The following is a 22,524-nucleotide window of genomic DNA, read 5'->3' as shown; positions in this document are numbered from 1 at the left end:
GAGACACTGGCTGAATGGTGAGACTGCCCTTACTTCTGGAAAACTGGCACTGGCCACACTGCAATTTCAGTTATATTGTTTTAGTTGTTTCTTAAGCAGAGTTACATCATTAGAAAGAAGCTCTTCCCCAAGGCAGAGCAGAGGTGCTGTCATTTATATAATGCATCAGAAAATTAGCGTGTGGCTAGTCACTGAAATCAAAATATCGATGAAGAAACAGGGTTTGGTTATCCTTTTTGACATTTCCTATGGCTCCTTAGCGGCTTGTCGTTATGGAACAGTATCTGCTCACCTTGTTCTCGGGAGCAGTCATAGCCCTCTGTGATTAAGCTACTGTGCTTCAGTGAAGAATGCGGAGCCTGAAAATTAGGCCTGTCTCTGCACGAGCCTTAATAAGCCACCATGCTGAGAGTCAGATGTGGTAACAATGTCGTGTCATTAGATGCAGCGGCCTGGAGAGCCCCCGAAAGCCACGGCACGACAAGTGGTTCTGCTGGGCTTAACTAATCATGGCACCACCCTGGCTAGTTAAAATGCTGCACTCCTCTGCCTTCTAAGGAGAAAGAGAGGAATAATTTAAAGGTGGTAAAAGAAGCAAAAAAACCACTCAACCATAAAAAATTATTTTCTTTGCCTGGAAGAGACAGATGCCTTTAGGTTTTAGGACCCTGTTTTTCGTTTTTCTCTAGAGAGCTAAAAATTCAGCTGACTTTGCCATAAAGAAATCTCCATGTGCCTGATAAAATCTTCTTGTCATCAGCTGATTTGTAAACATGAAAGTGCATGTGGAAGCTTATTATATATTTATAAACAAATATGCACGTGATTAGAGAGAAATGAAGTTTTCATTGGCAAGTTTCTGTTCAGGGAGTTCAGGAATGGCAATTGCACTGTCTTCAGCTACCAGTCCTCCCTGTAGAAGCTGGGCTTGCCTGGAACTGCTGACAGATCTGCCATATCTTCCCTACGACAATAGAGAAGTGCTATTTACCTGCTTTGATTTTTCTGTACTATAGCCTTGTGGGGCAAAGAGAAAAAGCAGGATTAATATTTCTTTAGCTGGAATCTGCATCACATGTGCTGTTTGAGAGACTTAAGATTAACATAGTTTTGACTATAATTACAGTAAATGAGTGTTATTCATTTCTTGCTGCCTTTTTATTTGCAGGAGAATGTATATTAGTACAGAGCCTGAGTAACCTGTAGCAACAAAAAGGCAGAAGCAATTTAAGAATCGAACTGCACTGTTGACAGTGTGACATCTTGGTTGTGAGAGAGGCCTTGTTTTCTTTGATCACCTTAGGAGACGACATCTGGAAGTTATAGGAGGGTAGCTTAGGTCAAAATGCCACATGTTTCTTTAATTACCTGAAAATGTGACCCAATGCTAATGAAGGCAGAGAGCTCCCCTTTAAAAGTGAGAGGTTTTGCTAGAAAATCCATCCTAACAAAGATTGGCATTTAATTTATGAATGATTTTCAGACAGTAGAACAGATTCTGATGACTCATTCTGATTTACACTGGAGTAACTCCATGGAAATTGATGGAGAGACTCTAAATTTATGGAGTGCAAGTGAAATCAGAAGCTCACTGTTCATGCCTAAGCTTCAAAGGATGCTCTTAGGGATGCTGCGCACAGCGGGGATCTTTGCCACTAAAAGAACATCATCTTCCTGTGTGGAATATCTTTATAAAGCACTGGTCCAGAGGTCTGATTTTCTCATTGTCTGATATTGCCAACAGGCTATCTTGAGGTGTGCTCATACTGTGATCCCATTTACATTGCAGTGGCATCACTGACGTTCATAAGTGTCCTCTAGCTTGGTACTTTGACAGTAAAGAATAGTGCTAGTTTGGTCTCTGTACACAGAAGCAGCAGAGTATGGTGAGGTAACTGGCCCTGGTCTTGATATAATTACCTTTGTAACGTTGTCATCCAGTCTGGTCCCCTCTTTTGGAGAAGACAATAACAACATGAGCTATTAAAAAAGTAGAATTTGCAAGAAATGCAGATGTTTGGATGGTTTTTTTCATCCCCAAATGAGACTAAGAACAGAACTAATGAAAGATTTCACACGGCAAAAATATTCTGGAAATTAAATTCCAGGCTGAAAAGTGTTGACAGTGTCAATCAAAAAGAAACACTATTTTGAAGAGTCGGAGTTTCCAATATTCAAACATCTCAATTGAAAACATGACTGTTTCAAATTTTCTTGCTAAAGACAAGAAACTGATCCATTCACTGACATTCTGCATGAGAACTGTCAGTTTCAAGAAAACTGTGCCTTTCAACAGAAAATGTATTTTTGTAATAATGATATATCTAATATGGTAAAGTGGAGGGAATTCGCAGAATGGTACCGTGATGGTGAGATCTGGAGCTCTAAGTTCCTTGCTCAACTATGTGACAAAGTCCTACTTAGCACACAGGTAGTGTCTATAACTAGTGAAAGGGAATTAACATCACGTAAGTAACAACATTACATTGAAAACAAGAAAATGTGCATTCTAGTTTCAGGAAGTAGATCTCAGGTCTGTGAGGCTCCAGTGTAGCCTCATTTCTCCATTTCCTGAGAAGCTCAAGTTATTGCTGGAAAATATACAGTAAGAAACAATTCCTTCCTGGACTGGAAGGCACCTAACTCCTGCCTGATTCATGGATATGTCTGATGTTATTCTGTGTAAATTTTGTAAACTTATTCATTATATTAACTATAAAACACAGAGGGCAAAATCCTGCCTTGGGGGATCTCCATTAGTAGTCTCTCATAGCAGGTGTTGCTGTATGATATGCCCCGTCCCTCAGGTACTGCTGATGCTGAGTTATAATGCCAGAAACTCTCACAGATTTACAGCATCAGATAGATAATTACCCAGCTGCATTCACCACGATTCACCATATGCAACAAAACAGGAACTTGAGCAGGCCAGACTCAGCAAGTCAGACAAGATGTTTTTTTCTCTGCGTGTTTTCCCTGTCCTTTTAAAACCAGACTGGTATTTCTTCTAAGTATAATCTGTTAGTTTTAACATATTTCTGTTCTTCTCCTGCCAACACGTCTGCTTCCTCAAAAGTTGGCACTGATGTCTTTAAACATCTATGTATCTCATACAAAATGAATGACTGTTTTTGAAATGATCGAGGCAGATGTTCATTAAGTGGTGGTTAACACTTTTTTAATAAAATACTTATGCTCTGTCATTTGTCCCGAGAGAATATAAATAGATCCATCTGTCTGCTTCAATAAGTACACAGTCCTCCTCATGATCCTATCTGTATGGCAGGCTCTAGTGCAGCAAACACAAACAGCTTAACCTTTAAAAATACCCTGAGACAGGTGACTCTCCAGCCCATCAGAAGTGCTATCCTTTCTTTACTTGTTACAGTGTGCAGTCCTCAGGAGATGCAATGCAAGCTTAATTTTTGGCACTCCTGCTTGGAGCAGATACTGACTGCTAGCTGGGCACTACAAGAAAGGAGGAATAGGTTTGCTGCAGGTCAGGAAACTAGACTTTTGCCCTGCTGATTTTTTTTTTTTTCCTAAGTATAAAAGGTCACTGATAGTCTCTTGTTCAGGACCATTTCTATGTTCTCATCCTTCTTCCAGTGCAACTTAACAAATCCATTCCTGTGAATTTTGTAGGATTGGTTTGAATTATTTTCATTTAATTCTCTTATCTTTATATTATTTTTAGGGGTGAAGTGATCAATGGGGGATTTGGCCTGGTTTTGGATGGGTCCACAGAGGCTGAGGAACGGGCTAAGATGATGCTCAGCTGGGATGTTTCCAATGGAGTAAGCAAAACTCATTATATGTGTTCACTTTATTATCTTCCTTCCTCTGGGACTATCTTTGTTTAGGTACTCAGGTTCCAGTGCTCCTTTTTTTTTTTTTCTAACTGAAGAGGAGTATGAGCACACAGGCAGGAGTTCTTGGGATCTGGCTTTTTGCATCCCAGCAATAGTTCTAATGGGCCAAGTGATTAATTTTATTCACTGCTTCTAATATGGGTGGTTATGGGCGTGATTTCTCTAGAGTCAACAGGTTGTTTGGTTGGCTGTTTTTTTTTCTCCAACCAACTTCAAAGGACTTTAAGTCAATAAAAGAGGCCGAATAATTCTTTGGTAATGTGTTGGGACCACCCTCTCTGACTTTACAACATATTGGAGTCCAATACTTTCCACATATCTTGGTGCATGTTTTGTTATTTTTTAAGCAGAAAGGGAAGCATGCTTATGGTAATTTTGTTAGACATGTTGGCATTGTTGTTTGCCTACATAATACAATTGACAACTATATGAACTTTACTCTTGTCTATTCCTATCTTCTAGATCTAGATATCTTGAAAGGCTTGTCATTTAAGCGCCAGCTCTTCCAGCTTCTGCCATTAAGAGTTTTTTCATTCCATTAGTGTCCAGATAGGTCCTGTCTGGGTTTAAGATTAGGATCCCATCTCTGAAGTTGCAGAAAGGTTTTGATTCAATACTTGCAAGGAACCAAATCAACAGGACATAGTGATTCACAGTCCAATTAAAGGACAAAACCTGCTGCATTTCAGTCGCGTAACCTCACAAGGATCTGATGTATTGAGGGAGCTCCTTGCCAATGCTGACATGATCTGTTCCTTTTTACTTCTCAAGAGTATTGCAGAATTCCTTCTTGCCTTAGAACTAAACATTTTTTTTTCTTCCCCTAAGACCTGGCATGACTGAGGGTAGAAGAGAAGGAGGAACAATTTGCACGTATTCATTGTCCCAGATTTGAAATAACACATTAATAAACTATTAAGGAAGAAGGAGGAGGACAATTATATTAATTTGTAGATCAGAGTAATGATGACAAACCCTTAACAAGCACTGTGTATCAGAGAGAGCCTGTTAAAAACCCAGTAAATCTTTTGCTGCTCTGATTTATTGCAAGCAAAAATTCCACTCCCCCACACACATGTTGAAAAAGGACAATCTGAGAATGTTACCCATATTATATACAAGACTGGAAAGAAACTGGAGTGTACCCTTGAAAATATACTGCCAGGAATAATCATAGGTGAGTGGCAGGGAAATTGAGTTGTTGACTTGAAAGTTCATTTCTAGCTGTTATTGCTATGATCCTGGGAACTTTTATTAGCCTTACATTAATCATATGCTTAAATATTTTTCTTAATTGGAACCTAAGTATTTTCTTTCTTGAACAATTTTGAGTCTGAATGTTTCAGACACTGATTTGCAATTCATAATAGAGAGAGATCTGTAAGGCATTGAATACAGGGGAAGGACTTATTTCCTTTGTGCCTAATCTTGACTTTTTTTCATCTGGGGAATCTTGCTGTTGGAAGAGGGGTTTACCAGTTCCCTGGCTGTCCATGGAGTTTCATCCTTACATCCTGGCGGAGAATTTGGTGCCTTGATTTCACAGTTTGAAAATGCATTGAGTGACATCTTCCTTTTTAAAATATTTATCCCACTACAAAAACATCAGTTGCTTAAATCATACTCTTATCTAATTACAGAGTGCAGAATTATTTTTAGTGAGGGAATTTTTTAAAGTTTGTAAGGTACCTGGCTCTACCAATGTTACCTGCCCAATAATATGTTTCTGCATTAAAATGTACCAAGTCCATCCAAATCCTGCTCAGAAAAATAAAGTAGATATTACAAAAATTACTTCAAGACTGGCAGAGGGTTGAAAGATTTATTGTAATGAAATTGGGTGCCAGTGTTTGCACAAATGTTGTGTAAGATGGATGTGGCAAGAGAAATGTACGATTTTTACGCCCATTGATTTTCTGGTCTGACAGGTTGCCAGACGCTGCTGGTCGGGTAATGATTATGCTTATGAAACGATCTGTCAAGCAATGAAAGAGAATGCCACATTGAAGGTGACTCTCCCTCACAAGGTGGTGGATGAGAACATCTTGGAGCAAGTCCTGAAACGTTAGTGATGTTCCAAGTGCAATGTTGTCCTTGCAGATACATTTGAAGTTGCTTTCTTGATATCCTATTTTGCTCTCTGGCCAAATGATAAAAGCCTTGCAAATGTCTCTTCCATGTAAGTTCTTTTTTTTCCCCTTGTTAATGGGCCAAACCCGTATCTGTTTGTGACAGGTCCATTGATGTCGGGAACAGTCTTTTCACTATCATATTTGGAACAATGTTTGCAATAAGAAACTATTCATTGTAAGGAAAGGAACTGGAATTTTGTCCTTGAAAATTCAATTAAAAAAAAAATCCACTTATTCCTGGTAATTCATAAATTAAGGAGAGTCTGACAGATCAAATGTGGAATGGGAATTGGAACTCTTCATTCTAATTCAGGATATGCTGCTATCAGCAAATAGCCATGAAATCCAATAGCCAAACATGTGGGTGTGTAAACAAACTTGTTCTTCAGCTGGTGGAGGATGTACTGATACCACACGTGCTAGACTCAAGCTTTTCTATATTGCCATAAAAGCGTTTGGTGATCACAATAGAAAGCGACAGATAAACTGTAACTGGTTAGCGCAGCTAGCCTGCATGTGGTTTTCCCTGAAATTTTCACCCAAGATTTTCACCAGAAGCAGGAACAGAATGCAGTGCCAGGAAGTGGGTGGAAAAGCGTGAAAGCAGTATGTACTAGACCGTTTCCAAACGTCTTACAGCAAGGCCAGGAAAATGTGGAACAACTCATGATAAATTAGTGTGAGCCACATTCTGCATCAGCCTGAGATGGTGCCATTCTGCTGAATCAGGTACATGTGCTTTGCTGCCTCACAACAAGTCTGTTCTTTTGTAGAAGACATTGCACTTGAACAGCTTCTAAATGGATGGAAACCTCCAGAAAATCTAGATCCTTGGTGCTGGCTGGTGCTTTTTAGTGAAAAAAACATGGGCTACTCACCCATTTGGATGTGAGTGGTGGAATTAGTAAAGCACTATAAAAAAATGATCATGTAGGCTTTCCTTCTGAAATAAAACACAACTGATGTGAAACAAACTAAAGCACCAAAGACAAGACAGTGTGGTCTTCCTTCACACAGAAGTTGATTATAAAGTAAAATGGAGATAGAAAGGTCTTTTTATTCTCCCTTCTTCTTCCTGGGAAGAGTTAGGAAGGCACAGAACCAGGGGGCCTAGATGCAACTGAAGGAATGCATATTTTGCACCTGAACCTACTGTTATATTTGTGTTAACAGTAACTCACTGAAGTATTTTGTTCTGATCAGCTGTGATGCTGAACCAAAAATTGAGGCTTACTTTGAAGCTCCTATACACATGCATATTAACAGATATATACATGTATGTATTTACAGAAACATATTTTACATACACATATTTTGTACACATCTCTATATGTGGGTGCGTGTACAAAAATAATTCTTAGCTATTGTGTTTCATGCTAAGCATGGCCCTTGCATATGGGCCTCATTCAGACATGAACCCAGAGCGTCAGCAATCCCTGCCCTGGTGTGCACGGGGTACTGGACTTGATCTGGCCTGTCAGTCTCCTTGGCACTGTATCCATTACCCCTTGGAAGGGAAAGGGGTTACACAGGTAAACCTGCGTGGCTGCTGCAGATAAGATGTGATGAGCTGCAGTTCTCAGGACTGTGGGGACTCAAAAAACTTTACAACTGTTAGACCCTGCGGTACTTGCCTGGTGAGCACACTCTGCAACTCTGTGTTGCCTCTGGTGCCAAGTAAAGGAAGCCATTTATTTTGAATCACAATCCAGTTCTTTACTCTGTTCACGTACTGTATATGTCTCCAGATGAATAGTGAGAGCCTGGCATCTGCTTGTAACTGAACCTTCTGTGAAGTGCAATCTGCAGTTGATCGGGATTGCTTCGTATTATGGAAAAAACCGCCCACATTGCCAAGTTACATGATGGAGATGTGAGTAGTTGTCAGCCAGAATTGACAGCTTTTGCTTTGACATATGTTATGCATTACCTATTATTAATAACCACACTGGACTGGGTCCAAAGTTAGTATCTTGGTATTGTACAAAACCACTCTAGTCTTCATAGCCCAAAAGCACTAGGGTACTGTTTTGTCAAGAGGAACAACCAGAAAATACATTGGCTTTTCTGTACTAAGGAATGTAGAGCTGCTCCGTAGATTCATCTTAATTCTGAGTTGAAAATCCACCAAAGACAAAATCTTGAAGAAATATTTACTATGAATTCTTCACCTTTGTATTGTTTAGTACTGGGGTACCTGCCAGCATGCTCACCTTCACATCCCAGACAAAAAAGGAACCTTGTTTTCATCCTTGCAGCTTTATGGACCAGAGGACATAACCTTGCAAGTATACCTGTGTTTAATGCCACCCAAGTCCCTGGGAATTTATAACTCTGGACTACCTGTAGGGAGACATAGAACCTGGATGTATGAGTGCTATACAAGAGCTACTAGTTGAAGTTCTGATTATAAAGTCTTTATTAATGAGGTAGCATGAGTAAGGCAAAGTGGGTTACAGAAAGGCAGTGAACTGATGAGCAGTGGGTGATATTTGACTATTCACTGTTGTTTATTTTAATTATGAAGTATATAGTTATGTGTATACATTTACATTTACTTTGGTCTTTTAACTGCATATCTCAAGCACTTAAACGTGAACTGACCGAGGTTTACAATACCTTGGGGAGGGCACAGGGAAACAGTAACCTGTTACTGCCTGTGGTTTCCAGCATACAGAAACCATAAACAAGCCCAGTGTGAAGATTCCCTGAGCCTCGTTTTATCTGTTCTCTACTTGTTTGCAGAGAAGCTGAGACTGTGACTGGGCTATTCTGTGGGGATGCTGATGTCATTTTTAGGTAGCTGACCTCAGTGCTGGACAAACCAAATACTGGGATAGCAGTCTTCAGGCCATCCATGTGCAGGCATTGCATCAGATCAGATCCAGACAGTAGATATCAAGGTAGTGAATTTCTGTAGTGAAGTCTCAAGCTTGCCACAGGCTGAAGCATCCTTCCCATGAATTTTAGGACCTTAATGCTTTCCTCAAACCACAGACACTTGTCCCAGAAAGCTTGTGCCTGGTTGCAGATAGAAGCAAGAACTTGGTGACGAAGGATAATTCATGCAGGACACTCATATGTCTGTAACTGCAGTAGTTTTTACAGGTATAAAGCTTGTGACATGAGAGAGCTGTTAGCTCTCCTACTTAGGGTCTTGCTGAATCTCTCCAGGCTGTGGCAAATATAAGGGATTTGTGGCTTGATTTTTTTTTTTTTTCTTTTCTCCTTCAGGTTTGACATCCTTCAACCAGGGATGCACCTATATGTTAAGCAATAAACTCCTGAGCAGACCTTTCTTTTCCTAGGAACACGAAGGAAGGTTCTGCAAAGACCTCCACGGGGAGATCAGGATGGCTAGGGGCAGCCAAGAACAGGAACGACCCACACCCAGTGACAGCAGTGGGGTAAGGGGGATTTCAGAGGAGGCTGACCTCAAGTACCCAGGGCCTTCGGACTCTGCACACATGGCTGTGAGGGTGCACAGTGGAGCTCTGGGTGTACCTACAGCTCTATGGCGAGAAGTACCAGCTCCCCAGGAGCCGAGTGTGCCTGGCCAGCAGTCTCCCAGCCTTACTGTTGGAGATTTGATGCAAAATTGCTCAGGGGAAAGGACAAATAATCTGGCCGGTGGAAGGATCACAGCACCATCTGCTGGGACTGCTCCTCGGTCCCGCAGCAGGAGGGGCTCCTGCCATTTCCACGGCAAATGCAGGGTAATTTTCCCTAAGTACTGGAGCGCCAGAAGGCAGCTGAGCATTCTCCCAAAGAAAGCTTCACCCAAGAATGAAAAAAACTGTTTCATGCTTTAGCTGAATTTGTAGGGGGTTTTCGCCTGGGCTCAACTGACTTCAGCATCAGCGTGTCAGTTGGGAGCCTCTTTCCTACCCTCAATCTTTCTTGTCAGTGTTTGTCCTTTCCCCCCCCGCTCCTTTGCAGCGTGATCCCTCCGCACAGCCCCGCAGCAGCTCCGCAGCCCTCCTCACTGCCCCCCGGCCCGCTTCTGCGCCTTTGGCTGTCGCGGAGGACGGAGGGGCACAGCCGTTCTTTGAACGGGCAATGTGCATCGCTCAAGGCTGGTTCATGATGCTATTGTCATATTTCTGCTGAAGGTGCACAGGCTATTGTGCTATTTACCTACCGCAACTCTCCAAACGGGGCTGCAAGCTTCCTTACTACTTACAGAAATAAATACCGGAATAATCCCCAGTTCATTCCTACTCTGCCCCTTTAGCTATCGAGGGGCATCAAAGGTAGCAGCTGCTGTGCAGCAGCTCGCTAGTGTACGACAGCCACCGGTGCAGCCTTCCCCCGGGGCACCCCCGCCCGCAGGAGCCCCGCTCCGCCCCGTCCGGAACTCCGCGCTCCGGGTTTCCCCGGCGCCAGCCGCGCCCGCTCCGCTCCGTAGCGCCACGCTCCGGGTTTCCTCGCTGGCCCGCGCCGGCCCCGCCCCGCGGCTCCGGTTTCAGCCGCTGCTACAGGGACCCCCAAGATGGAAACGCAGGGGCTGCCCGCCGCGGAGGCGGCCCGGGCCCGGCCCGGCGCCCAACATGGCGGCCCCGCCGCGCCGCCCGCAGCCCCGCGCCGCCCGCCGCCGCCGCCCGACTGGGAGCCGGCGGCCACCGCCGCCTCCTCCTCCTCCGCTGTCAGCAGCGCCGCGTCGGGCGTCTACGTGAGCTTCCCGGTGCTGTTGGTGGAGGAGAAGCCGGAGCCCGGCGCCAGCCCGGCGCCTAGCCCCTGCGCGCCGCCGGCGGGGCCCGCGCCCGACAATGACGGGCTCCTGCTCGTCTTCAACGTGGTGCGCGGCGCGGCCGAGGCCGGCCCGGGCGGCGGCGAAGCGGGGCGCGCCCAGGCCGGCCCGCCGCCCGCCGAGCCTCCGGAGGAGGCCTCCGGTTCGGCACCGCCGCCGCCTCCTCCCCCGCCGCTGCCCCCCGCTAGCGGCGATGGAGGCGGCGGGGCGGAGGACGGCTCCTTCGCGGGGACCATCACCATCAACAACCAGAGCCTGGTGGTGCGCATCGAGAACGGCGTCCTGACGCTGGGGCCCGGCGCCGAGCAGGCCGCGGGTGCTGCGCCGCCGCCTCCCGCCCCGCCGCCGCCACCAGCCGCCTCCAGCCCCGCCGAGCCGCCGGGCGGGCCACGGCCGCGCTCGCCGCCGGCCTTCCCCTGCCCAGAGCCTCGCTGCGGCGAGGCCTTCCCCCGCAAACAGCAGCTGCGGCTGCACCGCCTCTCGGCTCACGGCGGCGGCGGGGAGGACGGGCGGGGAGCGGCGGGGGCGGCGGCGCGGCCCTTCGGGTGCCCGGTGCCGGGCTGCGCCTGGTCCTTTGCCACGGCCTACAAGCTGCGGCGGCACCTGCACTCGCACGACAAGCTGCGGCCCTTCGCCTGCGCGGCGCCGGGCTGCGCCAAGCGCTTCACCACCGTGTACAACCTGCGGGCCCACAGCCGCGCCCACGAGCAGGAGGCGGCGCACAAGTGCGAGGCGTGCGGGCAGCGCTTCCCCAGCGCCGCCCGCCTCGCCGCCCACCGCCGCCGCAGCCACCTGGAGCCCGAGCGGCCCTACCGCTGCGACTTCCCCGGTAAGCCGCCTCCGGGCCTGGGGCTTGGTTCGCTTCCCTCCCCTTCCAAAAAATAGCTCGCCCAGGTAGGGATGGGATCCCTGCCCTGAGTCTGGGCTGCGTCTCGGCTCGCTTTGCCTCCCCGCTGCCCCTCCTTCCCCTTCGGGTCGCTCCCCGGATGTCAACGAAGGCCCTCGCTCCAGGCCACCTCCGTTATTAAGAGGGAACGTTTGGGAGCTGGAGGATGCCGCGCCTTCACTGGTCAGCTTACGTGTGGCTGTGTGCTGGTGGGGTGAAACGCCTTAAGTCACAGCACAAGTCTTCAGTGGCACACCTTAAACCGGGCTGTATGTGGTTTGATTGCCCACCTTGTCTAAATAATTGTAATCCCTGGGAGTTTTGTAGTTTAGAATTGCATTGTTTGGTTTTTCCGTCTGCCAGGATATAATATCCTGGAGAAAGGATTAGGAAGGTCCATCACTAAAAGTTGGGAGGGAGAAAAGAATGCAGTTTTCCTGATTCAATTTTGTATCAAGCTGATGCGCAGTTTCCCTTCTCTCCCCAGGCTGTGAAAGAACGTTTATCACAGTCAGTGCGTTATTCTCCCATAATCGAGCCCACTTCAGAGAGCAAGAGCAGTTCACCTGTTCATTCCCTGGCTGTAACAAGCAGTACGACAAAGCCTGCCGACTGAAAATCCACATGAGGAGTCACACAGGTATTCATGAGGGTGACTTGTACCTGGGGAAGTACATGGGAGATAATATGTGGAGAGTGGACTTCAGTTTGCTGGAAAAAATGAAAGTCATGAAGGGAGAAAGGGTGACATGAATTATATGGTCAGTGAAAATGTTTGATTCTTGGCTTTCTGGAGGGTAGGAGTCAGCTGAATGAATTTGCCAAATGCAAAGTAGCTATGGATGTGCAAAGCTGTGGCTTTTGGCAGGTGAACTCTGTTCAGAAGAATTATCCCAGCTCTATTCCCAATCTCATAGACATTCAAATCATTGTGTAAATTCTAATCCTGGTCAAAACAAATGGCTAAAAAACTCTCAGAACATGTGGGCTGTATGTACCAAGATTTGGAACTGCAAGAAGATAAATTTCAACTCAAGTAAGCACTCCTGACTTGCAAGGACCACTGCGAAGCTGAGATCCAGCATTTTGATGTTTTAAAGACAATTGTGTGTGTTCTCTACTGTCCTCTGTTTTCCTGCTTTCACGGCTTTACAGTGTGGGCTTTGGTTTTTGTGGTTTTTTTTTTCAAGTGTCACTTTTGTTAAGTTCATAGATGTGATGGAAACCAACTTTACATGCTTCACTGTGTTGTTATCAACATATAGTCACAGGTCATGAAAACAGAAAAAGACATTTCAGTTGTGTCTCTGGTTTGATTAATGCTGTTATTGGTTATTGAAGCACCTTCAAGACAGCTCAGATTAATATGAGATGGATTGATAATTATCTGTTCTCCCTGATGCAAAGATGTGGAAAGATGTGATGGCCTTGAGTTAAAGAAGGCTCAAACTGTATGAGAGGGAAGGGGCATCACAGTACTCTGCAGTGAATTGCAGGAGAGGGTTGTTGAGTCTTGTCTTAAATTAATTCAATTTAAGCAGCTTTTGAGATTTTCTAGTAGCAGTGTGTATTTCTGTGTTAGATTATTATTGTAACCTTTCTTTGTTTAAGGTGAAAGGCCTTTTATCTGTGACTTTGAAGGTTGTGGCTGGTCTTTCACCAGTATGTCCAAGCTGCTGAGACACAAAAGGTACCCTTTTCTGATTATACTGTCCTCAGTCACTTGTTGTTTGTTTGTTTTTCTTCCAGTACTCAAGCAGCAGTGGATTTAATCATGCCAATGGCAATTTCCTTTCTTTGTAGGAAACACGAAGATGACAGGAGATTTATGTGCCCAGTAGAAGGCTGTGGGAAGTCCTTCACAAGAGCAGAACACTTGAAAGGCCACAGTATAACTCACCTTGGTACAAAACCATTTGAGTGTCCAGTAGAAGGTATTGTTCCACTCTTGCATGTGTTAACGGGTAATTAGTCTGTGTATTGCCTAAAGATTGTGTGTGCCTTTTCCCCAAATGCAAGCTTGTTACAGGGTTGGAACAATTTAGAGTGAGTCTTCTAACAGAGTTTGAAGAGGGAAAACTAAACAGAAGACATTGTAACTCGTTGTGGAGAAGATGTTAGTTCATGCTCTAGCTTGATTTTTTAATTTTTTTTGCTTATGATGAACAGGACTACTTTATTCTGGAGAATCCTACTTCTGATACTCAGTTTCTGTAGCTCAGCTTTTTCACTTGATTCAGCAGAAGTAGTGAAAAGTGGTCCTGTCCAACATCTTCAAGGCCATGTGTTGCTGTTGTGACACGTCATCTTGAATGTTGAGTGGTTGCGCTGTGGTAGTCTCTGCTGCTGGGATGGTGGATGACCATGTGAATGGTGTCTGTTGTGGTCATACAGTTCCCTCTCTGCTGCTCCGTGGGTTTCTTGGCACTACCTCCATTGCTTCAGTAGGGCTCCAGGAACAAAGATTCTGGGTCCGATCTGGAATATTCTGCTTCGTAAAGTAAAGCAGCTCTACGTGGTGATTGTTTGTCCTTTTAATGGTTTTGTGAGCAGCCATCATGAAGAGTTTATGTTTCAGATGCCATAGCGGGGAAAGGTTGTGCATTACACTGACTGACTTAAGAGTCTGTTGTCAGAAAGAGGTTGTTGAGCTATCCTATCCGTTGAGATGTCCGTGATGTAAAGCGAGGGAATATATATTTAGCTTTCTTCTGATTCTTCTGAATGTATGCACAGCGCTGCAAAATAGCGAATAGAGTTCTGCAGAGCTACTCTGATTTGTTTTGTTAAGGCACTAAATATAAACATCAAATTGAAATTAGACTAAACTTTAAAGCCTTGTATATCTTCTTGCAGGCTGTTGTGCAAAATTTTCAGCACGAAGTAGTCTGTATATTCACTCCAAAAAACATCTTCAGGATGTGGACTCATTAAAGACTCGTTGCCCTGTATCCAGCTGTAATAAATTGTTCACTTCCAAACACAGTATGAAGACGCACATGGTCAAACAGCATAACTTCAGCCCAGGTAAAGTATTTGTTTCAAACTATATGAGGGTGCAATGGAAAAACCATATGTTCTATTAAGGAAAAAGTGTATTTACTGATGTTGAAATCTGAGCCCTGTTGATATGAATGGCAGAATCTTCACTGAGACTGGAGTTGGTTTTCCCATAAAATTTTCGGTGGGGTCTGTAACTGAGTATCAGAAAGTGGGGCTTGAGCTTGACCTGTGTGAAACTGTGAGAAATTGCAGCTTTTTTGAATGAAGTAGAGCTTGTCCTTTCTCCGTGCCTTCTGTAAAATATAAGCAAGGACTAAGGGCACTTATTTTTGTACTCCATTTTCCACTCTTCTACAACCTAACTTAGCCTGGACTGCCTTAACGTTATCTTTTGGCAAGTGCTTTTGTAACTGAAATTCCTCAGTAAAGGAGTGAACTTATTTCAGTAAGCTTCTTTTCCTTAAATCTGCTTCAGGGAAGCTGGAAAGTGTTTTAGTAGGCTGAGAATCTAGAGTTTTAAGCTTTCTCCTTTGATCTTTCATATTTTTCCTTAGCATTGTCTGATGAAGGGTCTGTCGTATAACCAAACCCTTCTCTTCCAGATCTCCTAACTCAGCTCGAAGCAACCAACTCCCTCACACCCAGCAGTGAACTCACTAGTCCGGGACAGAGTGATCTCAGCAACATCGACCTCGTATCCCTGTTCTCCAACGTGTCTAGTAACAGTTCGGGAATTGCAGCAGATATGGCGCTAGTGAACTCTGGAATTGTCACGATCGATGTTGCTTCGATGGGCTCAACACTCGGAGGAAACCTGCCTGTCAGTAGCAGTTCTTTAAGCCAGGCAGTCGATCCCTTGATACTGGTGGCTAGCAGCGATATGCCGCAGAGCCTGGACAGTTCTCTCTTGCTGGGAACCAGTGCAACAGTTCTACAGCAAAGCACTTTAAATTTGGATGATGTACAGACTGTCAATGCGGAAGCCTTGGGTTCGCTAGCATCTTTGTCAGTGAGGAATTCCAGTCAAGATGTGCACGGTTTGACGTCCAGCAATAACTTAACAATTGACACAGCCACTTTGACTCCTTCTAGTAGCCTCGGTGGTACCAACGTGCCTGAGTTACTAACACCCACTAAAGTTGAACGGAATTTGCTTCCTAGCTCGGACGTTGTTGGTCAACAAGAGGGCAGTAAAGTAGTGACACAGTTTGTCTTCTCTAACCCTCCAGGGAGCTACAGTGCACAGAAAGAAATGGATCTTGGCACAGTGACTGGCTGCTCATTTTTGGTATGCAGTAACTATATTCATTTTACCCCTAGATGACTGAGACAGCCTGACATCGGGGATATCCACTGCGACTTACACCTTATAGGGAGACCTTTCTCTCAGATTTTGCAGATCATACATTTTGGCTTTTTATGATGAAGGATATATGTTATGTTGAATAGTGTGTTGTCAAAAGTAGATTCAGTGTGGTGATAAGTTCACTTGTGAAATACTGCAGTTCTGGTGGGGAGAGTTAAAAGAACCGTTCAAAATAAGGGATTAAAAAATAAGCAGCTGTCTGTCTGAGGATGAAATGGAATTTACAATAATACCCAAGAATACGTGGTATATCTTGTGCATTTCATTCCAGGGAAAGATTTGGTCTGGGAGAGTAACAGAAACATTTTCATCTTAGTCCTCATTCCTGTTTTACTCTTCCCTTTCTGCTTTACTGTGTTACTGCAGATTTAACTTTTTATTTACATCACAAAGTAAACGTTTACATGGTTAAAATTTGAAGACTTATAAATGTGGAGCTAACTTCTTTTTGTGTTGAACTCCAGATACTAAGCACATACAGGGAATTAATTGAAACTAATCAGAAGAGCATGGGAAACTAGAATTCAGTGTTTGCAGTGTAAAAGATAACTGCAACTGAGAACTCGTTAGTCTGTGGTCGTTGTTGTGGTTTGTTCTTGCATTCAAAAAACTTTGCATCTCTTGGCTTTTTTTTTTAACTAGGAGAGCAGTGGGTCTGCGAGAACAGACTACAGAGCCATTCAGCTAGCCAAGAAAAGAAAACAAAAAGGGAATGGGAGCAGCACAGGTGAGAAGCCATTAATTTTGTTAAATTTACTAATTACAATTATTAAGGGGTTTTGCCAGTGAAATGGGAGCAGGTCTCCGAGCACATTCTTACATATCCCATCCGGTTTATTGCTGCCATCTCTTACTTGAGATAATCGCATTCTGTGGAATATCAAATTCACAGTAAGTTAACAAAGAAATCTGCTCCATCTCTTCATCTGCTTTTTATTTTCTTATTAAAACAAACAAAAAAAATAAGGTCACTTTCTTTTCTGTTGTTTATGCTTTTGGTCTTACCTATTGGGTTCTCTTTTACTTAGTACACACAATGAAAACATCAGCTGGATTTGTTTTGTTTCTGTGTTTCACTTAGTGAATTACACACGGTTACTTTGTCAGATCAGATGTGGTCCATGGCTCACTAGACTTGCACAAGCTCAGGTGTTTGAGTTATGTCTACCCTTGGGGCTGGAGTGGAATATTTTATATATGTATAGCTTAGTTCTTCCTTACTGGCTCTTAATACCTTCCACCTCTGAAAATCAAGGTGATAATTTTTAAGGTGAGTTAAGAGACCAGTTCTGAATTGAGCACTGTCATGTTTCTGTATTTGTAAATGGCATACCTGCATAAATTCTGTCTGGTTCAGTGAATCACCGTACGAAAGGATAACTGCTTTATGGAGCTAGTTCTAACTGTTCTTGTATTATCAAATATGTGCATGTATTATCAAACATGGGCATGTATCATCAAACATGTCTTTTGGACATTAGTTTAAAAAATGATTGTACTTAATCTGCATGTCTCAAAAATGACCTCAGAAAATTCCTATTTCTGTTCCTACTCAAGACTCCCAGTAGTTCACTTCACCAGCCTTAATGCTACTACGTGCTTCTCCAAGTGGTCTAAAGAGTCTTGTATTTCTAATTGGTTTAACTACGTTGAATGAACACTGCGCTCTTTTTACAGTTTGGAAGAATGATGTACATGACTTCTCAGGAAATGAACTGCAAAATTAAAAATAGAAAATGCAGTTCTACTTCCTAATTCCTTTCTATAACTCCACAAATATGCTGATATTTCTGTGCTACCACAGTGGTGAGCCCTAAGCTTAGCAGTTTGTGATATGGTTTTAATGGCATTCATGTAAAAAGATGCTCAGTCAGCAGTTGGAGTTTGTCAGCTGATTGCTGTCTGGCCTTTTAGCAGTTATCAGATGGTGCTTAATTATATTGCACTGTTCCAGGCGTTTGCTGTGTAGTGTAAATAACTGCATAAAATTGAAAAATACTAGCAGGAAGCTTTGGCAAATTGCTTCTGACCATCTAATGTTAAAATTGCTCTCTTTTAGGGGCCTCTGGCTCTGGCCAGAGGAAAAGCAAGGGTGGTAAAGTAAGCCCTACCAACTTTTCATCATCCACTCCTGGCAGTCGACTGGGTGGCAATGTAGTTCTGCCAAATGGAGGGCTGACAATAAGGGACCCTGCCACTGGAGCCCAGTACGTGCAAATTCAGCTTCTTCAGGTAAGAGCTGGGGAGGAAAAACATGCTCATCTTCTCTGTTACCCAAACTGGCACATTTATGGAAGAATCTGACTATCTGGGACCTGGTACTACTGCCCTTAAGTAGGCAGTAGTACCAGTTAATCTTAAAGCCTAAGATTTTTTTCTAAAAATACTTAGTGATAGATGTGGGCTGATAGTAGAGCATGGCAGGTAATGCATTTTTGGCCAGGCGTGTATCTGTATAGTATCCAGAGAGAGGGCAAGTTCCTTCCACTTTATTCCCAACAACATATAGTATGGAGGAAGCTATGGTCAGAGTTCTCCATCTATCTAGTTTTCTGATGGGTGTAAACATTTGTAACTTTTATGTTAAGTGTAAGCTGAATGATACAACATGAAACTTGTAGCATATTTCTGAGTGTTGTGTTTGTTGAAAGATGAAGCATTCCTTCCTTTTCAGATCTTGCCAGTTTTCCAAGTTGATTATGATAGGATAATGAAGTGCACCGAGCTAGGTTCAGTGTACCTCAGCTAGGTTCAGATTTAAGTGGCAGTTAGCTTTCCACATATCTTTGTGGATCTAGGCCTTACTTGTACAGTGCAGTAGCTTTATCAGATTTTTTTAAGATTGTGAGGCTAAGTGAAGTTTGCCATATTGTGCTGAGATGCTTGGGGGTCTTGTAATCCCATCATGTTTCTGCATTCACAGGATGATTCCCCAGGAGAGGGAGACTTGCCCTTTCAACTGAGCTCTCAGTCCTCCTCGTCACATTCTCAGCTTACAGTGGATTTACCTGTTCACATACTTCAGGTACAGCATGTCAGAGCCCTTGGGTTTTATTGCCTGGCTTGAAAGTGGAGACAGTTTACTGTGAACACTGGTGTTCTGCCTAATGAAAATACCTTGTTTTCCATTGGGAGTTTAAGTTCACTTACAAGAAGTAGTAAGCAGAGAGCTGCACTGCAAGATTTATCTTGTGTGTGTTACCAACCTTTGACATGTCATAGGTGGTTGTTTTTCTTCCTCAGTAACTGAGTAATGAGTAACTACTTGTTACTCATTTATTACTGAAGTGCCTCATCCTTGTTTTCCTGATCCTATCCTGCAGATATTAAGTGGGTCAAGAAAGAGGATTAGAATTGATATGTAACAGGCTACAGGAAGGGTGGGAAGTGGGAAATAAAATCTTGAGCCTAGATTTCAGCACGGTGTCTGTATGGGAATGGCAGTTAGATTAAAAAGTCTGCTTGCTTTTACAGTCTTTGGTTTCACTGCTTGCCCTTGTTAACTACTGAGTGTCAGTGTTGTTTGAACGCAGAAAGCTTTGTATAGCTTCTTGTGTAAACATTTTCTTATCTGCTGTTCCAGTAAACTGCATGTTAGTGAGTAGGAGCGTCTGAGAACCGAGCAGCAATGAATGATTAGCATGTATATAAATCACATTTTCTACTTGACCATGCAGGGCTTTGGTTTTGATAAACTCTGCAATGCAGTTATTCTTACCAAGTGTGCTTCCCCTGGATAGAAAATTGTATTTGCTTTTGTATTTGCGAGGAGCACCTTACTATGATAAATCTAGAAGTACTAGAATCATTGGCCATGGTGGAGAGTTAATAGAGGAAAAGCAAATAGTCAGTGATTTTAAATTTATCCCCATTAGTAATGCTCATCTGAAGTGTTCCAAATAAAAACTGGAGTGGCACTGTTTGAGTGGGTCCCCAAAGCAGGAAAGCTTTGGGTTTCCTCTAAACCATTCAAAGCATTTCTCTGGTCTTGGATAAATATCAAGGTAACCTTACTGATATGTGTTAAAAGCATCTAGAGGTGAAAGCACTGAACTCTTCATGCTGTCTGTTTGCTTTAACAGGAACCACACAATTCCACTGAAGATGATGCAGGTTCTGATAACTCTCAGTTCACCGGAAGCACAATAAACTTACAGGATCTGGAATGACTGTTACTAAAACAGTTACTTGAAAACCAGTTGGGCAATCATGTCTTGACAGAATGAGATAACTGTGTGGGTCGTTTTCCAAGGAAAATATGAAAATGAGGAGTACTGGATTATGGTTGCACTCTTTGCGATTTACTAAGGACAGTTGCAGCTGAAAGATTTTCTTAAAAAATGTAAATCCCACTTGATGTGCCTGTGTAAGATACCCTGTCTGCCTTGTGGTTGGAGAGACTGAGGCAGACTGCTGTACAGTGTTGTTTCAGGGAGAAGTACTGTATTAAACTTCAAACTGAGGTAATATTTACTGTTTTCACAGAAAGCAAGTATTCTACAGCTAACAAGTATAAATTTATAATCCTGCCTAGGACAGTTAAAACTTTCCTTCTGTTGGTCTCCTGTTGGAGCCAGTGGCATTGAGGAATTAAGAGCTAAAATTTGCAAGTGTCTTTCACACACAAAAAAAATGTTTTGGCCCCTGTGTTTTGGCAGAAAACTGGAAGAAAGTGTCACATGTAACAAAATTAATATACTATGCCATGAAAATGAGATGCTCTAAAATCTTCTTTTTTTTAGAAAGCTAGATTCTAAATGTTAACTTAGCTGTGAATCAGTTTGTAGCTCATGTTGAGTTTCTCCCTTTCCTTGCTCCTGTGTCCCAAATACTTTGCTGAATTCTTCCAGCAAAACTTCGAAAAGAAAACTGCAATAGCACTGTACTCACTGTAGGTGATTAGCTAAGAGTCCAGCAGCATCTGAGAGAGGTTTGTTTTATCTTTGTGTTCCTTTTTTTGGGAGGAATGTTGACCTCCCATTTACATTACGTAAATGTAAGCACCTTGATTTTATCTCATCTATAAACTGCTGCCAAGTTACGTGTAAACTGGCCACTATCTTTTTATTTTTGGGTTTTGTTGTTTGTTTGTTTTTTTTTTTTTTCAATTGGACACTGTTAACACTTGTTTATTGGTATGGAGTGTCACATGCATGTGGAGCTTCTGGCTGATTTATAGATTATGCAGTTGTCAGAGTATTTTATGAGGTGAAAATAATTGTTACCTAGGAAGATTTGCCCCACTGAAAAACTGCAGTTTCTCTTGGGGGCAGGGGGAGAGGTTGTATGTACTGTACTTATCTGGATTGCAGACACCTAAATAAGTATAGGGTTGTATAGGAAAAAAAAACCCTTTGGTTACATTTTAAGGTAGTAATTTAAATGTTTCTTATGGTGATGTACTGAATGCCTATAAAATTATATATAGGAGTTTGATAAAAGGGTGTATGTACTGTTTTTTATTCTCAATGAGGTATGTGTATGCACGTATGTGTATTTTTTTTTACAAAATAAGATATGTCATGCAGAAGAACATTGTGATCTTTCTAATCTTGCACATATTTATTTATTTTACAGTTATACTGATGTTGAATTCACATGAGGTCATTCAGAAATGCTTTTACTTCCTGTGCCTTTTGAACTATGTATGTGTCCAGATAAATGCTTTTTTTTGGTTGAAGACTTGGGGAGAAAAAACAAGTATACAGGTTACATTCAACTTCAGATCCTGATTTGTAGGCTGTATTTTATCCTCTGGTTGAACCAGGTTTATATTTCTGTCTTTAGCTTACCTGAGCATTGAGGTGTCTCTGTTCCTCTCGTCCTGAGTTTACAGCTTATGTCCAGGGAATCTCTTAACCCTCTCGGGTTGGGTTTCCAAACCAAACTAATTGGTAGATGAGATCTTCTACCTAGTAGCTGTGACTGTAGCATGGAGTCCACTCTTGAGAGGTAGAAAGATTGAGGAGGAATCATGCTGAAGGGACTACTGGGTCTTGTTCTAGTGGTCACCATGCTCTCCCTGGAAGCTGAGACACCTCAAGCTCCATATGCCTGCATTATTCTGTTCTCAAGGACCATACCAGTTCTTAATGTATTAAAATGGCCAAGGAACACTCCAACTTTTTATGGGACTTGCAACTGAATCTTTCTACTTCTGAAAATGTACCTCACTCAGCTTTGTAAGTGAATGTAAAGTGCTAACCTCTTGGGGCTGAGAATTGGATCACTTGGGTTGAACTCCGTTGCTGGCAATGGATACCTGAAGAACTGCTGGTGCAAAAGGGTTAATAAAGCTTTTTTTTTAATGGTCAGTTTGTCACTGGGTATTGTTCTTTGTGTGGATGCATCTGACGTAAGGCTACTTGGTAGCAGCTTGATTTCTGCAGAGCTTGTCTTTTTCCTTCGCTTGCGTTGTCTCCGCAGTACTGGGGTGGAGTCTATAATGAAACCCATCCTTTGGGTTAAAGCATAGCCTCTGTTTTTTATAGTCCTTAACAGATTTGTGATTATAA

General features: G+C 43.1%; 2 protein-coding genes across 2 annotated transcripts in view; both read left to right on the top strand.

Annotated features, from left to right (window-relative positions):
• The window catches only part of UROC1 (urocanate hydratase 1), a 44,720-nt gene extending 38,779 nt beyond the window's left edge, over positions 1–5,941 (top strand). Inside the window, exons 19-20 of the mRNA XM_068408338.1 lie at positions 3,698–3,797; positions 5,801–5,941. Of these exons, the coding sequence (XP_068264439.1) occupies positions 3,698–3,797; positions 5,801–5,941 (241 nt within the window). The remainder of the gene's footprint in view (positions 1–3,697; positions 3,798–5,800) is intronic.
• Positions 5,942–10,496: 4,555 nt separating this feature from the next.
• On the top strand, positions 10,497–22,313 carry ZXDC (ZXD family zinc finger C). The gene is made up of 10 exons (XM_068408814.1): positions 10,497–11,583; positions 12,128–12,280; positions 13,252–13,330; positions 13,444–13,574; positions 14,497–14,667; positions 15,246–15,931; positions 16,652–16,736; positions 18,069–18,241; positions 18,933–19,034; positions 20,092–22,313. Exons 1-10 carry the CDS (start codon positions 10,497–10,499, stop codon positions 20,176–20,178), a joined length of 2,754 nt encoding a protein of 917 aa, XP_068264915.1. The 3' UTR covers positions 20,179–22,313.
• Positions 22,314–22,524: the final 211 nt, after the last annotated feature.

This window comes from Nyctibius grandis, chromosome 10, assembly GCF_013368605.1.
Source record: "Nyctibius grandis isolate bNycGra1 chromosome 10, bNycGra1.pri, whole genome shotgun sequence".
Lineage (NCBI taxonomy): Eukaryota > Metazoa > Chordata > Aves > Nyctibiiformes > Nyctibiidae > Nyctibius > Nyctibius grandis.
Note: the sequence above shows the minus strand (reverse complement) of the source record. Positions and strands in the feature narration are given on the sequence as shown.